Source organism: Lactuca serriola, chromosome 8 (genome assembly GCF_051521515.1).
Source record: "Lactuca serriola cultivar US96UC23 chromosome 8, Lser_US96UC23_V15, whole genome shotgun sequence".
Classification (NCBI taxonomy): Eukaryota; Viridiplantae; Streptophyta; class Magnoliopsida; order Asterales; family Asteraceae; genus Lactuca; species Lactuca serriola.
In genome coordinates this window covers 24,296,208-24,313,691 of record NC_136415.1, presented here as the reverse complement: position 1 = coordinate 24,313,691, position 17,484 = coordinate 24,296,208, and the positions used below count along the sequence as shown (strand labels likewise).

The 17,484-nt window shown below is 29.0% G+C and overlaps 1 protein-coding gene and 1 pseudogene across 2 annotated transcripts; both read left to right on the top strand.

Annotated features, from left to right (window-relative positions):
- The first annotated feature begins 5,710 nt into the window (after window positions 1-5,710).
- LOC145068828 (glutathione S-transferase DHAR2-like) lies at window positions 5,711-8,115 on the top strand. The gene is made up of 6 exons (XM_079015812.1): window positions 5,711-5,926; window positions 6,036-6,126; window positions 6,228-6,371; window positions 6,916-7,033; window positions 7,136-7,276; window positions 7,863-8,115. The coding sequence occupies exons 1-6, from the start codon at window positions 5,869-5,871 to the stop codon at window positions 7,947-7,949; spliced, it is 639 nt and encodes a 212-aa protein (XP_078871938.1). The 5' UTR covers window positions 5,711-5,868; the 3' UTR covers window positions 7,950-8,115.
- Window positions 8,116-13,310: 5,195 nt separating this feature from the next.
- Window positions 13,311-15,520, top strand: LOC145068829 (glutathione S-transferase DHAR2-like; annotated as a pseudogene). The gene is made up of 6 exons (XR_013689143.1): window positions 13,311-13,509; window positions 13,613-13,703; window positions 13,804-13,948; window positions 14,617-14,734; window positions 14,839-14,979; window positions 15,223-15,520. The product of XR_013689143.1 is annotated as a glutathione S-transferase DHAR2-like (transcript).
- The last annotated feature ends 1,964 nt before the right edge of the window (window positions 15,521-17,484 follow it).

Below are 17,484 nucleotides of genomic sequence, written 5' to 3'. Positions count from 1 at the left end.
CTTAAATTGTAAAAAAAAATAAAATAAAAAATTAATCATAGTTTTTTATTCATAAATGAATAACGAATGTACTGTAGTAAAAACCTGATTCATTTTTATTCACTTATGAATAACGATAGTTGAAAATATAAAAAAGATAAATTTTTTATTTTATCTTAAAACTATATCAATATGAATGTCTATTTGTAGAGAATAAAAAATCATGAATTTTGGTATATTTAAAATCATTTTTCGATAAAAATAGCTTCTTAAAAATTAAAAAAAAAAACAAAAAACTATGTTTTCTGTATATATTAAGGTAATGATTAGCATAGTTTAAGGAAATATGTTTTGTTGGAAAACACATGTCTATTCCTTTCTCATTTCTGTTGGTACGATGGAGGCTTTTGCGGCAAAAATAAATGAGTGGCTGAGAATGATTCCCCATTCTCAACCTTTTTTTTTTCTCAATTGACCCCTCCCCCCTCTCTCTCTCTCTCTCTCTCTCTATATATATATATATATATATATATATATATATATATATATATACACACTAGGCGAATGCCCGCGCGTTGCGCAGAAACACCTATATAGTTGAAGTCTTTACAAATATATGATTTTTTAAATATAACAATAACGTTGTTGTTAAATTTGATATAATAATTTGTATATACTAAATTGATATAATATATTGATTATTTTGAATTATATGATAATATATACATTTATTATATCTTCATAATCTCAATCGTTTAAATGACTTTTACCCGCGAGTTATACATGAATAAATTTAAATATAATATATGATTTGATGTTATTTATAGTTGTTTTTATTGTTAATTAATTTTTTAAAATTTATTTGCTTAACGTTTTAATTTCTATCATTATAATTATTTAAAACATCAAACATTGTTTTTTTATTTTAAAGTTAATAATATAATCATTTATATAGAATTGTTTTTAACTATTGTTATTGTAAGTTATTTTAAGCTACTTATTTGGAAACTTTTAACGATTATAAAAATAGATTTAAGAAATATTTTAGTTAAATTGAGATTACAATCTAGTTTTTGCTTTTATCACTACATTTATCACTTTTAACTATTTACAAAATATTCTTTAGTTTTTTAAATAAAACTGAAATTTATATTTGAGTTGACATTGTAATGCACAAAAACATCTATATAGTTGAAGTCTTTACAAATATATATATTTTAAAATATAACATTAACGTTGTTGTTAAATTTGATATAATAATTCGTATATTAATTTGATATAATATATTGATTACTTTGAATTATATGATAATATATAAATCTATTATAACGTCATAATCTCAGTCGTTTGAATGACTTCTACTCGCGAGTTACACATCAATAAAATTAAATATTATATATGGTTTAATATTATTTATAGTTGTTATTTTTAACTAATTTTTTAAAATTTATTTGCTTAATGTTTTAATTTCTATCATTATAATTATTTAAAACATCAAACCTTATTTTTTGATTTTAAATGTAACAATATAATCATTTATATAGAGTTATTTTTAAATATTGTTATTATAAGTTATTTTAAGCTACTTATTTGAAATTTTTTAATGATTATATAAATATATTTAGAAAATATTTTTGTTAAACTGATATTATAATTTAGTTTTTGCATTTATCACTTTTAATTATTTACAAAATACTATTTGGTTTTTTTAGTGGAACTGAAATTTATATTTAAGTTACACTGTAATGTTATATTTAAATTAACAATTTAAGTATTTTGTCCAAACTGTTCAAAAATTACAACTTTAAACTGATAATGATTTACATGCAATAACATTTTAAATCTAATAAATTAAGTATAATATGTTAAAATTTAAAGACATAACTTTATAAATAGAAATAAATATATTATTTTAAAATTGAAATTTAGTCTATTTATGATTACACTTTAGGTTTGATATTTATTTAACCTTATTAACCAATTTACAATCATTATTAGAAAGACACTACAATTTATCATTTTTAACTATTTATAAAATAATCTTTGGGTTGTTTAAGTTAAATAAAATTTATATTTAAGTTGAGCCTATAATGTTATATTTTAATTAATAATTTAAGTATTTTATACAAATTGTTCAAAAATTATACCTTTAAAATGATAATGGTTTACATCCAACAATATATTAAAACTAATAAATTAAGTATAATATGTTAAAAGTTAAAAAACATAATTTTATAAGTAGAATTAAAGATATTATTTTAATATTGAAATTTAGTTTAAATATGAATATACTTTAGATTTGATATTTATTTAACATAATTACCAAATTATAATTATTATTATAAAGAAATTGAAAAGTCATGGGAGTTTTCAAATAAATATGGTGAAAGGAAAAAAGAATGGGGGTTTCAAATGCATGAGATTCAAGAAAAAAAATGCTAGCTTTATAAGTATGTATGATATATATATATATATATATATATATATATATATATATATATATATATATATATATATATATATACACACACTAGCCGTTTACCCGCGCAAAGCGACGGGTGCGAATCAACAAAATGACATAAAAAATTTGTTAAACAAAATGCCGAACAGATAGAAATTTCTTATACCTGGGCTAGGATTAAACGTAAGACATTTTTGGGCTTATTCGATTTTAATAGAAAAAAAAACCAAAGGAGGAGGTAGTGAGCATGAGAGAGAACTAAGGTTTTGCGGTCAATGGCAAAACATTGATGATAGATGAATGCAAGATCAATGCGCATCTTCCAGTTTATATGAAATGCTTTATAACGTGTACATCGTATTAGACCGATTCAAATGGATATGAAGAACACTTGGTCAAACTTTGACCAATTCAAAATATTATCATCATCTTATTTGACTTTTTCATTATTATTGACAGATTCAGTATTTAGCGATTTAATTGGATATGGGGAACACTTGGTCAAAGTTTGACCCATTTAAAATCATATCATCATCATCTTATTTGGCTTTTTCATAAATGTTGATCGGATAAGATTTAATATTTACCGATTCAATTGGATATGAGGAACATTTGGTCAAACTTTGACCCATTCAAAATCTTATCATCATCATCTTATTTGACTTTTTTATAAATGTTGACCGGATAAGATTTAGTATTTACCGATTCAATTGGATATGATGAACACTTGGTCAAACTTTGACCCATTCAAAATATTATCATCATCATCTTATTTGACTTTTTCATAAATGTTGATCGGATAAGATTTAGTATTTACCGATTCAATTGGATATGATAAACACTTGGTCAAACTTTGACCCATTCAAAATCTTATCATCATGTTATTTGACTTTTTTATATTTAACCCATTCGATTTGAAGATAAGTTTAGTAAATGCTTTTTAAGGTATATATATATATATATATATATATATATATATATATATATATATATATATATATATATATATATATATATATAATCGCTACTTCTTTTATAAAATTGCTGAAAAAAATTTTAAAAAAATAATTTTATAAAAAAATTGCATTTTTTTCCAACGAATTTGTTTCAAAACATACGAATTTTAGCCCTATAAAGTCAAAATAAAGATATTTTAAAGTATTTTTTTTCTATGTATTACTATTGATTTTTTAGGTTTTAAGGTTTCCAAATCTTTATGTATTTTTTATTGATCTGCCATATATATATATATATATATATATATATATATATATATATATATATATTGTTTTTTATCTTTATTTTAATAGAATTAATATAGATTTTTTAAAATTATTTTTATTTTTTAGTGAATTATCTAAATTATAGAAAATCATATTATTATTATTTATTTATTTCTTAAGTTATTTATTTTTGTTTTTGTGGTTTAAAAATATTTTAATATTTTTGACGTTTTATTTGACTATATTATTTAATGTTGTTTTTTTTATTTTTTATTTTTTTTATTTTTTATTTTATGTTTTGTTCCTTTAAATTATATACTGAATTTTTTGACGTTTTTTTAATAAACAAATTAAAACAAAAACCCAGATAGCTATAAGTCTTACAATAAAATTATTTAAGGTTTGTTTTTTTTTTCCTTTTTCTTTTAATGACACACACACACACACACACACACACATATATATATATATATATATATATATATATATATATATATATATATGCTTAGGTTATTTTATTCGAACTAATTATTGTACATCTATCGTATGCTATGAGAATTACTAAAGAATAAGTTGTTTAACAATGTGAATACGTTCAACCTTATAAAAATATCATCATTTTCATGCATTCTCGTTAATTATTTTTTTTTTTGTTTTCACACATCGTTTTTCACTAATTTTCATTCTGACAGAATACGACTCAATAAAACATTTTGACAACATTCTGACAGAAATGAGAATAATAATAATATGTGTATAATAACCTTATAGACGATTTAATTAGCGAAAATGTTTGTTAATGACAATAGTTATGTAAGATTGAACGTATTCATATTATCAAACAAACATATTTTCTTTATCATTATCATATATATATATATATATATATATATATATATATATATATATATATATATAATAAATGAATAGTTTTAATATCCTTTGTCAAGTGTCATTCTAATACAACTCCTCATTAATATTATGTCATGTGTCATGTAGATATATTAGACAATTCATTTCAAGATTCAAACTTACATTTTCTAATTATATGTTAAATTTAATGTTATAATAATTTTAAAAACTTGATATATCTCTTAATTAATAATATATTTAAAATGACTTATTTAAAATAACTGATTAATAATTATAAATTTTTATTTTAAAAGTTTAATTAATTTTATAACCATGGTTCCCACATGATATAAACTAGTGTGTGTGTGCGCGCGCGCGTGTGTGTGTGTGTGTGTATATATATATATATATATATATATATATATATATATATATATATATTAGATTGAATAGTTTTACTTTGATTTTTTCCTTCAGAAATAGTTATACGAAAAATATAATTATTTAGACAATAAATGAAGAAGCACTGATATATAAACTGACATGTAAACAAATGATGTAAAAGAAAAATGCATAAAGCCATAAACCTCTTAAAACAAAAGCACAAGCACTAACATATAATTGAATGATATAAACAAAATACAAAAATAAAGAAAACAACATTAAATTTATATTGGACGATTTATAGTTATCTGGTTTATTATTTTAATTTGTTTATTTAAGCAAAACGTAAAAGAATCATTATATAAAACATCTAAAATTAGAATAACTTTATAAATCATCTAAAATAAAAATAATTTTAAAAATATTTTAACAAAATGTTAAAAAAACAGCATCAAATAATATATTCAAATAAAACATCTAAAATAGTAAAATATTTTTAAATCACAAAAATAAAAGTAAATAAATAAATCTAAGAATAAATAAAATTTTAATTTGAAGTATATTTGTGTTTTTTTAATCAAATAATCAATGATACTTGTTACCACACCTCAAAATCGAACATAATGATGCCAAAGTGTGTACATTTTAATTTCAGACGAGTTATTCCATTTAATTGACCGACCAGTAACACAATCGGTAAAAAACGAATCGTTTGCTCGCTGTTCTATTCTAGAAATAGGGAATCCGTTTTCTTTCTTTTCCGTTTTGGCTTTTTGGTATGTAAAAGGTAAATGAATCTTTCTTCCGTTACGCTACGGAGCATGTGAAACATTCCTTCATCGGGTTGTAGGTTGTGACACGTATGAGCTCCAAGTGCTGTATTAATACGGACACAATTTCGTCTTGATTCATAGAATTCACTAGAAGAAAGTATCGTCTCTCTGAGCGAATCAAAAAGTTTCAGTTCTAATGGCGATTGAGATCTGTTGCAAAGCTGCTACCGGTGCCCCTGATGTTCTTGGAGACTGTAATTCATTCTCTCTTCCCCACAGTTTATTATGTACAACATGATTCCCTTTATACACATCTCTTGAAATTTCACCTTCGATCTTTTTGGGGTTTTTGTTTGAATTCAGGTCCATTTTGCCAAAGGGTTCTCTTGACTCTGGAAGAGAAGAAACTCACCTACACAACTCATCTTATTAATCTGGAGAGCAAACCCGAATGGTGATGATAATTCTAGAGAATCTTGAAATTTCCCACGAAATTGTGAAGTTTTTTAATTAGTTTTTGGGGTTTTAAAAGATGATCTCTTTGTGGTTCTTTAGGTTTCTTGAAGTGAACCCAGATGGGAAAGTTCCGTTGATAAAGTTCGATGACAAATGGATTTCTGATTCTGATGTTATTGTGGGTCTGATTGAAGAGAAGTTCCCTGAACCTTCACTTTCTCCTCCACCTGAACTCGCCTCTGTGTAATTCTCTCCATCTCTCTCTGTGTGTGTACATTTTAGTCCAAAAATGCAAAACAAACGCTAATGGAAATGCTAAACACCTATGTTTTTGTATCTGTACTTTTATAATCTGTAGATAATTGTGTATATACTTCTAGCAAACTGTGTAGAGGGAAAAGTTAGATCATTTCTTCCTTAGTTTACTTGATCAACAAAAAACCAAATATGGATTGCTGAATACAGACAAATCAGTCAAATAAGTATAATACTTTATAATGCAATGGAGTCTTTTTTTTTCTTTTCAATTCTCCATGATGTTGAAGTCAAGTACTTGTTAATTAGGTGACACTTGCAGTATTTTATTATAAGGGTACTTCATCATTGAGATTAGTTGTACCTTGACTATAGTTGTCTCATTGAATTTCTCTAGTCAAATTGACCATTCATGATATTGTCGTTTAATCCATAATCATAATTCTCATAAACAACTACAAAACTCAAACCGACTATTGCTCAATCTTTTAAATAATTGCATCATTTATAGACTTGTTATTTGGACTTTTAGGGGATCGAAGATATTCCCAAAGTTTGTGACATTCTTAAAGAGCAAGGATGCCAATGATGGAACAGAGCAAGCTTTGCTTGATGAATTGAAGTCATTGGAAGAACACCTCAAGAATAATGTAAGATTTATAAAAAAAAGAAGATGATTGTTTGTTTTTCTATTACGATCTCTATTTTGTTAGAATGATGAGTAAGTTGTAAGTTGAACATATTAAATATAGGGACCTTATGTGAATGGAGAAAAGATCACAGCCGTTGATTTGAGTTTGGCACCAAAGCTTTACCACCTTGAGGTGACTCTTGCTCATTTCAAGAAGTGGACTGTTCCTGAAAGTTTGACTCATGTGCATAACTACACAAAGGTATGTTACTTTTTTTTCAAAATTCAGATATACACAAAAGGTTTATATATATATATATATATATATATATATATATATATATATATATATACACACACAAAAGTATGTTACTTTTTTTTCAAAATTCAGATATACACAAAAGGTTTATATATATATATATATATATATATATATATATATATATATATACACACAAAAGTATGTTACTTTTTTTTCAAAATTCAGATATACACAAAAGGTTTTTATATATATATATATATATATATATATATATATATATATATATATATATATATATATATATATATACACACACAAAAGTATGTTACTTTTTTTTCAAAATTCAGATATACACAAAAGGTTTATATATATATATATATATATATATATATATATATATATATATATATATATATACACACAAAAGTATGTTACTTTTTTTTCAAAATTCAGATATACACAAAAGGTTTTTATATATATATATATATATATATATATATATATATATATATATATATATATATATATATATATATATATTTTAAAAAATCTGTGCATAAAAATTTATGGTTTTTTTTTGGTGCAGTCTTTGTTTGCTCGGGAGTCGTTTGAGAAAACCAAAGCTGCTAAAGATTATGTGATTGCTGGATGGGCACCAAAGGTTAATCCATGAAGCCATTCCAAACTCTAGCTTTAGTAACTCCATTTCTTCACTTTATGTTACTGGATATATTTTATAAAAACCTATGGTTTGTGATGCTATTGGGTCTAATGAGTATAATTTAACTTTTGAGCTAAAACAAATATGGTATTCAAAGTATATCAAAGTGTTTACAAAATGCTGCATGAGTTGCTTTATTCAAATAAATATTAGATCGTTACCCTAGTCAATAGATTTTTGTATTAGTATTAAATATATTAATTATTTAGGAAATTGGAAGATGTTTGATAGTAAGCCAAATGCGATTACACATATGCATTATTTAAGTATTGTCACAAGTTGGCTTTGCATTGTCATTACAAATGCAATATATTTTCTATGTTTACAACAAGAAACTACAAACAAAAGTTGCAGGGTATTCAACCCCCAATCTGAGTCTTTGTGTATTGCTGTTGCCTTTTGATTAAACAATAGAAGTTGGGTCGGAACTCGGATTAAATGGTGAGAAGATTAAACCAAGTTTTATAATAACCATAGTTACATCTCAATGAAATTCGAAGTGTCTTTTCCTTAAAGATATTGTCATGCAAGGTGTTAAAGAGAAAAGAAGAGGGAAATAAATAGATACAAAAAATTAATGAGATGACACAAAGATGTGGTTTGATGACTTCGATCCATGGGTAGGAAATGGAGATATCTTATTCACAATGTAATACTACTCTTACGTATGTTACATCATGAATCTCGCAGTCATAACTCTAGTACATATTGTGCTGCCTGCATATACAAGATTTTTTAAATACAAGAACATGTAGCAGACTTGGGTTGTGCCATAAAACCATTTGAATTTCCATACAATTCAAAGTAACATGTCTAACAATTCTACCTTAACTCTAAGACTTCTTCAAGAACCATTTCACTGCCATGAATGGCTCACCTTTTTCAAACATTTACCAAAATTAAGAATAGCTTGAACTTATCTGTAGGTAACACCTTAGTCAACATATCTTTTGGGTTCTCTTCAATAGTTTTCTCCAAGTAGAGAATCAAGCTTCTTCAAGAACATCACGGATGAAAAGTTTAGCTGTAAATATGCTTTGTATTATCATGATATACTTGATGTATTGGATTCTTTGTCAGACTTAACACACTTTCACCGTCACAATACAAAGTGAGCCTCTCCACCTTCAACATAAGACTATGAATGGGACCGTGTAGCCATATTCATTCCTTCATCCCTTCGGTCATTGACATGTACTTTGCCTTACTTGTGAATAAGGAAATTGTGGGTTGTAATGTTGCCTTCCAACTAATTAGTCATCAAGATAAGGTAAAGATATAGAACGTTTGTGATCGTCTCTTCACAAAGTCATCACCATGATCCGAGTCTGCATAGACAACCAAACCATCACTATATGTACCAAAACCATGAACCAAACAAATATTTATTGGTCCTTCCAAGTATCATGATATGCTTGATTGCTCATTTTCCAAACTACTCATAAACCTACTTAATACTATCGGTGTGATGCAGGTCAAGTCTAGTACAAACCATAACATACATGAGACTTCCAACAACACTCGAATACAGAACTCTTGGTCATGTAAATTTTCTATTTATTTATAATTGGTATAGTCGAGTTTAAAGTTGCTGCTAAACGAGTACAAGTCGGCCTGCATTGTATAACCTACTTACTTTCCTTTCCCTCTAGATCTCCTTACTTGATATCTTCTTTGTTGCACCCAAGTCCTTCATATGGAGCTCTCATTTCAATAAAGTGTCAAGGCATTAAATTCAACCATATTCTTGGTTGCAATTAACATGTTATCTATCACAACAAATATCGAAATCATAAAAAAATTTCTTTGATTAGACGCAATTATCCAACCGGATTCAAACATAACAATGAGATATCATAAATAAATCAAACCCTTTATATCATTGACTTGGACATTGTTTCAAAACATAAATAGATTTCTTCAACAAATATACATATGATCTTCCTTGTAGTCAAGAAACCCTTGGGGATGAGACATAAATATCCTCTTCTAGATTACCATGAAAGAATGATGTTTCTACATCCAGTTGCTCAAGCTTTATACTAAATGCACTTGCCATGGGCCTTTAAAAGAGTTTGTTTTAAAGACTTGTATTCTCTGTTAGGAGTCTGTTTTAATCTACCTTCTACATATCACCACAATCATTTTTTTTTTCTTTAAAGACTCGTATTCTCTCATATTTGATAAGATATAGTAGATCCATAAAAGGTAACATCTCTATTAATAGTATTTTTTTTAGAGTTTTCCTTATTCTGCACACCATAATCGATATAACTTTAACTCCAACTGCTTATCCTAAACATATTCATTTCCTAGTTCTCGGTTTCAGTTTACCATCATTAACATGACAATAAATATACATAGATAAGAATAATCAAAAGGTTTACAAGAACAAACCTTTTGAAGAGTCTTTAAGTCGATTACAACTGAATGGAGATCTATTACCAAATAGCAAGCAATATTTACTACTTTAGCCTAAAAATTGCTTTTACTAATGAACAAATACATACATATTGCATGTTGTATTAATGGTTGGTTCATTCTTTCTACAAACAGTTTTTGTTTTAATGTGTATCGTACAGTGCGGTGCCTAAATATGCTTTCCTTTTTTAGAATTCGTTAAATGGTGCATTACATAATTCTAACCAATCATACGTTTTTAGTGTTTTGACTTCTTTTCATGCCCGTTTTCTTACACATTCTTCACTCCTTTAACCACCCAAACACCTTGTCTTTCATTTTAAAAAAATACAGCCAAATCCTTTTTTTTTTTGAGAAGTCATTAATGAGCATCACAAAATACGAGTATCCACTATGTGATTTCACCGATGAGGGTCACCATAAACACGAGTGAACATACTTAAGAATTTATTTAGTGGTTGTTTGTTAACTATACCTGAACTTCACCATATGTTGCTTTTCTTTGATACAAGTTTCACAAAACTTTATATTACTAATTATATCTCCACCAAGTTATCCTTGTTTACTGAAAATCGACATTCCCTTCTCGCTCATATGACCCAACCGATGATGCCACAACTTTGAGTTATCATCATGCGGCCCTAAAGATTGGAGATACAACTACCTAGGGTGTAATCGAGCTTGAAACTTGACCCGACTGAAAAACTTGGGCTTGAAATTCAACACGATCTCGACTCAAGCCTCAATTTCAAATCGGGCTCGATCTTGATAAAGTAATTGTCACTTTCGAGCTCGGCTTAAGTTGACTCGATTAATTATTAAAAAGATAAAATTACATTAAATTGAAATAGAAATACGATTAAGCTCGTGAGTTCGACTCGACTCGGTCCGATTATATAAAATATGAATAAAATAAAGACAAAAATTACAAAAATGGTCCATGTGTTATGCATTTTTTCTGAGGTTTGGTCCAAACCTCGAATTTTTTAGATTGATAGTCATTTTGGCCTAGTTTCGATGCATATTTGGTCTCTCAGTAAACTGATTGACTGTAATGCCCCTCATGTATTTATTTTTCATGTTTCTTTTATTTTCTTAATTTAATATATATAATTATCTATTTTAATAATTGATAAATAAAAAGAGGACCCAACTTTTCTCTCTCGTATGACTTTTTATTTATGCAAGAACTACAAACAATTAGGAACAAAAGTATACTAGAACTAATCCGTATCTGCAACTTCAAACACAAAAAGATCTCTCACACACAAAATTCCATAGATGAACCATAGTAGCCTCACATCTTTGAAGAGTTCAGATGTAAAAAATGAAGCGAGGGTTCAAGATTCACCATTTTTTTCCGTTTGAATCACAATATACAATCAACGATGACCAAACCCAACCCTTTGTATACGTCTTCCTCCCCTATAACCCAAATTCTTACAAATTCAGGGGACGATGACACGATGGAAGTTCCATCCACACTTCCGGCGACGATCTCAACTTTATATTTTGATTTTGTTCCTTTCCCTTTCGTATTTCTCCACTGTAACCCAAACTCCAGATTTCAATTATGATTTTGTTCCCAAACTCCATAGTTCGATTTGAATTTTGTTCCCAACTCAATATCACTTTACCAGGTATGTTTTACACCTCTTTAGGATACTATATGAGGTTTACCAGGTTGGATGTGGAGATGCATGTAAGCATTTCGCAGATACTTCGATTTGTGCACTTTAATGAGTTTTTTTTTGGATCTGGAACCTTTGTTGATTGATTTTGGATATGGAATCGTGAGTTCTTTTGTCTAGTTTTAAAAGATGTTTGGATGATCAATTTAATGATGACAAGGGGGTGTTTGGATGCGTTTTTTCTGAAAATTCCTAGATCAAAGGCTTATGGGTCTTCAAGAACAATCGGTTTCTGAAAAATCGATTTTATGTTTGCTCTTCAAGTCAAACACACACGCATACAAACAATCAATTTTATGTTTGCTCTTCAAGAAAAACCGGATGTCTGGGGTTGCTTTTGGAACTAGAAATCAATTTCTGAATCTGAAAGAAGGCTTATGGTCTTCAAGAACAATTGATTTCCGAAAAATCGATTTCGTATGCATGTATTATATCATTTATAGGTTTGGGGGGTTAATGGAATCAAAGAAATAAAGGATGTCACTGGAAAATCGATAGTCAGTGGGGAAGAATTTGGAGTTCATCTTCTCAATTTAGAGTTCATCAGTGGGTGATGGTGCAGGAGAATAACGTATAGGGGGGAGAGAGAGAGAGAGAGAGAGAGAGAGAGGCCCAAGTTAATTAAGTATTTTCTTTAAAAAAAATCATAAGGGTATTACAGTCATTTTAGTTTACTGAGGGACAAAAAACGCAACGAAATTATCTCAAAAGGACCACTAATCCAAAAAAACCGTGGTTTAGACTAAAACCCCCAAAAATACATACCATAAAGACATTTTTATAGGTTTGTCTAAAATAAAGGGTAAAATTATAAATATAACTAGCTCTTAAATTTCAATACTCAAGCTCGACTCGATCATATACTTGAAGCACGAGCTCGAGTAATTTTCAAGTTGGTCATGGGTATCTGGCGAAATGGCTTGATTTAGTTGCACCCTACATCTACCTTTGGCATCACGATTATCTTCTAGAAAATATATCATATTTTAGTAGTTTCCTTTTGATGTTTGAACATCCTTAAAAACATTTTACGAAACGTCTTCACCAGAATACTTAAATCCATGAACAAACACAGTGTCTGTTTAACAGTCATTTGCTTGTTCTAGAAACTAGATAGGGTGGGTATCCGTTTTCTTTCTTTAACTTTTCGATCATGTCTTTTGGTTTGTTAAACGTGAATCTTTCAATTGTTCCGTTTCGCTACGGAGCATATGAAACATCCCTTCCCTTCATTGGGTTCTGTCGACAATCAACGACAGTATGCGCTCCAAGTCCTGCATAAATATCCACACAACTCACCCAATTCAATAGAACAAGCAGCAAATTATAAGTTTCAATTCTAATGGCGATTGAGGTCTGTTGCAAAGCTGCTGTCGGTGCTCCTGATATTCTTGGAGACTGTAATTCATTCTCTCTCTCTCTCTCTCTCTCTCATGATTCCTAGAGATTTTATTTTAGCAAGATTTTTTGATCTTTTTGTGGGTTTTTTTGGTATGAATTTAGGTCCATTTTGTCAAAAGGTTCTTTTGACACTGGAAGAGAAGAAGGTCACCTACACAATCCTTCTTATTAATCTGGACAGCAAACCCGAATGGTGATGTTGATTCTCTTAAGAATCTTGAATTTACCCAAGAAAAATGTCGCCTTTTTGTTTGTAGGGTTTTAATAGATGATTTTTTTGTGTGTTTCTGTAGGTTTCTTGAAGTGAATCCAAATGGGAAAGTTCCGTTGATAAAATTCGATGACAAATGGATTTCTGATTCTGATGTTATTGTAGGTCTGATTGAAGAGAAGTTCCCTGAACCTTCACTTTTCTTCTCCACCTGAACTCGCCTCTGTGTACTCTCTCTCTCTCTCTCTCTCTCTCTCTCTCTCTCTCTCTCTCTCTCTCTCTCTCTCTCTCTCTCTCTCAAATGCTAAACACCTTGGTTTGTTGTATCTATAGTTTTTATAATCTGTGAAATTGATGTGTGTAGGGAAAAGTTAGACTTCGACCAATTCGTCCTTAGTGTATCTGATCAACGAAAAGCAAAATCGGATTGCTGAATGCAGACAAATCAGTTTAAATGGATATCCCTTTCTATATCATTATCAACCAACCTAAATTGATAAAGATAATAAATGGATAAATTGATTGAGCTTTACATATAAATTGATTTGATTGACGTACAATTTATTATGTACAATTTATTATTTATTAATATTTTGTTTGGTCATAAATTAATAATATATAAAACAATGAAGTCTTTTTTTATATGTTGTTGAAGTCAAGTACATGTTTATATTGTGAGTGTGACGCTTGCAGTATTTTATAATAAAGATACTTAATTATTTATTACTTGTACCTTGAGTCCTTGACTATAGTTATCCAGTTGAATTTCTCTAGTCAAATTGACCTTTGATGAATTTGTCAATTAATCATAATCATCGTGTACAACTACAAAAGTCAAATTGACCATTGTCTATTATATAATTCAATCAATTATAGTTGTCATGTGAACTTTTAGGGGATCAGAGATTTTCTCAAAATTTGTGACATTTTTAAAGAGCGAGGATAGTAATGATGGAACAGAGCAAGCTTTGCTTGATGAATTGGAGGCATTGGAAGAACACCTCAAGAATCATGTAAGATTTATAAATAAAAAGTTAGATGATTGTTTGTTTTTCTATTACAATTTTTATTTTGTTAGAATGATGTGTAAGTTGTAAGCTGAACATATTAAATATAGGGACCTTATGTGAATGGAGAAAAGATCACAGCCGTTGATTTGAGTTTGGCACCAATGCTTTACCAACTTGTGGTGGCTCTTCCTCATTTCAAGAACTGGACTATCCCTGAAAGTTTGATTCATGTGCATAACTACACAAAGGTATTGTTACATTTTTTTTTTACAAAATTCAGATATACTCTTAAGAATATGTATAAGAGAGGTTGTTTATTTTAAACATATGTTGTCTCTTTCAAATATAAAAGTATAACCAATGCATAAACCATTAAGTCATTGTATTGACAAACTTTTGAGTGTTAAAAGATTTCACATAAATATGATTCTTTTTAGTTATTTATTTATTTAAAATCATGTGCATAAAAACTTATGATTTATTTTATGCAGTCTTTGTTTGCTTTGGAGTCGTTTGAGAAAACCAAAGCTGCTAAAGAATATGTGATTGCTGGATGGGTACCGAAGCTTAATGCATGAAGCCATTCCAAGCTCTAGCTTTAGTAACTCCATTTCTTCACTTTATGTTACTGGATATATTTTATAAAAACCTATGGTTTGTGATGCTATTGGGTCTAATGAGTAAAATTTAACCTTTGAGCTAAAACAAATATGGTATTCAAAGTATATCAAAGTGTTTACAAAATGCTGCATGAGTTGCTTTATTCAAATAAATATTAGATCGTTATGAGTTGCTTTATTCAAATAAATATTAGATCGTTATGAGTTGCTTTATTCAAATAAATATTAGATCGTTACCTTAATCAATAGATTTTTGTATTAGTATTAAATATATTAATTATTTAGGAAATTGGAAGATGTTTGATAGTAAGCCAAATGCGATTACACGTATGCATTATTTAAGTATGTCACAAATTGTCTTTGCATTCCCCAAAAAGAAGTATTTTATATTGAGCATTGAGAAAATCACAAAATAGTCTTTTTAGGTTAGATAGGGACCAAACGCGTAACAAAAACAAACAGTAGGGACCTTCCGAGTTAAAAAAAAATAAGTTAGGGACTAAACACGCAAATTACCCTAAACCATAGGGACCATATACATCAGCCAATTTCTTGACCATCTGACAGGTCAAGCACCTCTCAACATACATCAGCCAATTTCTCGGTCGAGGAGCTCTGTCAAATAGCTAGAAAGTGGGCACTCTTGGTCAGATGATCCACTATAATCCATATCGCATCAAACCTATTAGCCGTCTGAGGTAACTTGGTGATGAAATCCATGGTGATTTGTTCTTATTTCCACATGAGAACCTCCAAAGGCTAAAGCTTGCCATGCAACCTCTGGTGCTCAGCCTTGACCATCTGACAGGTCAAGAACCTCTCAACATACCATGCTATCTCCCTCTTCATGCACGACCACCAATAATTAAGTCTCAAATACGATACATCTTGGTGGCTCTAGGGTGTATAGAAAATCTGGACTTATGTGCCCCCTCCAACATAGTCTGTCTGATCCTACCAGAATTTGGTACCTAAACCCGACTGCACCGGGTCAACAATCCATAACTATTGGTAGAAAATCTATTAATCTCGAGCCTCATTCTCTCCTATTTCCAATTTTCCTTTTTGACTCACTCAACATAAGCCTCTCTGATTAGATCCAAAAGTGGTGAATCAATAGAAAATATGTTGTCATATGGAAAATATGGAAATGTGTCCACATTGGGAATTGAATATTGAATAACTATGTCTAGATTAGAAACCTTTATGCAAAAGGATGTTCAAAGGAATGTACTTTGAGTGAGAGACATCATATATAAGGAATTGTCTTGTAACAATCTCCAATAGAGAACTTTGTAATATCATTGGCAATAGTCTTTGTGACTTTGGTGCAGTGACATTACGAAAGGATCATTGCATAAAATGTTAGAATCTAACATATTCTATAAGTGGCAAGAATTTGATATTCTTAAATTTATGAAAAAGGATTTGGAGTTGTGAAATGAGAATGATTGGAAATGTGTTCAATTTGGTCTATTTCACAAAGTAAGAACCATAGGTAAACATTGTGTGCATGCTAAGAGCATGGGACAAGTGTAATAGTTCAAGTAAGAAGTTGTAACGCCCGTGTTTCTGGGCTTTCCATTTTTAGCAATCTAATAGTCTAGGTTAACCTTTGTAACCCCAATTTGAAATAATAAAATGTATTATTTGTGAATTATGTGATTTATGTGTGTGTTCTTAATTATTATAATTTAATGAATTAAGAATAAAATAAGCGTCAAAATTAAAGTGTGAGATAAGCCCGATATCTTTGCATAAAGTTGTAGTGGTTGAAACAAGGATTCCGGAGATATAAGGAATGCCAAATCCGAGTTATAACGAAGAAGTTATGACCTGCCGAAGTTTCGCAACAGAACCGGCACGACGCCGAGTGACGTAAAATATGAATTTAAGATAGAGCGATATTTAGCCTTAGCGATCTAAACGAAAGTCGTAGATTTCGTTAAGCCGAGAGCGTGCATAAAAGGAACGCCCAAATCTGACTTCGTATGAGGAAGTTATGATTTTTCTAAGTTTCGACTTAGCAGTATGCAGCCCGAATACTCGATTTGAGATCGAGCAGTTTTTAGCCGAAACAATCTAAATGAGAATCGAAGATCTCGTTGTTAGTAGCAAAACGATGAAAAGTTA

What these genes read in the sequence shown, in the direction of transcription:
- LOC145068828 (XM_079015812.1), top strand. Translation starts at nt 5,869, where the DNA reads ATGGCGATTGAGATCTGTTGCAAAGCTGCTACCGGTGCCCCTGATGTT. An exon ending in CTGGAGAGCAAACCCGAATG is followed by an intron (nt 6,127 to 6,227) that starts GTGATGATAATT and finishes GTGGTTCTTTAG; the next exon opens with GTTTCTTGAAGTGAACCCAG. An exon ending in AAGAACACCTCAAGAATAAT is followed by an intron (nt 7,034 to 7,135) that starts GTAAGATTTATA and finishes TATTAAATATAG; the next exon opens with GGACCTTATGTGAATGGAGA.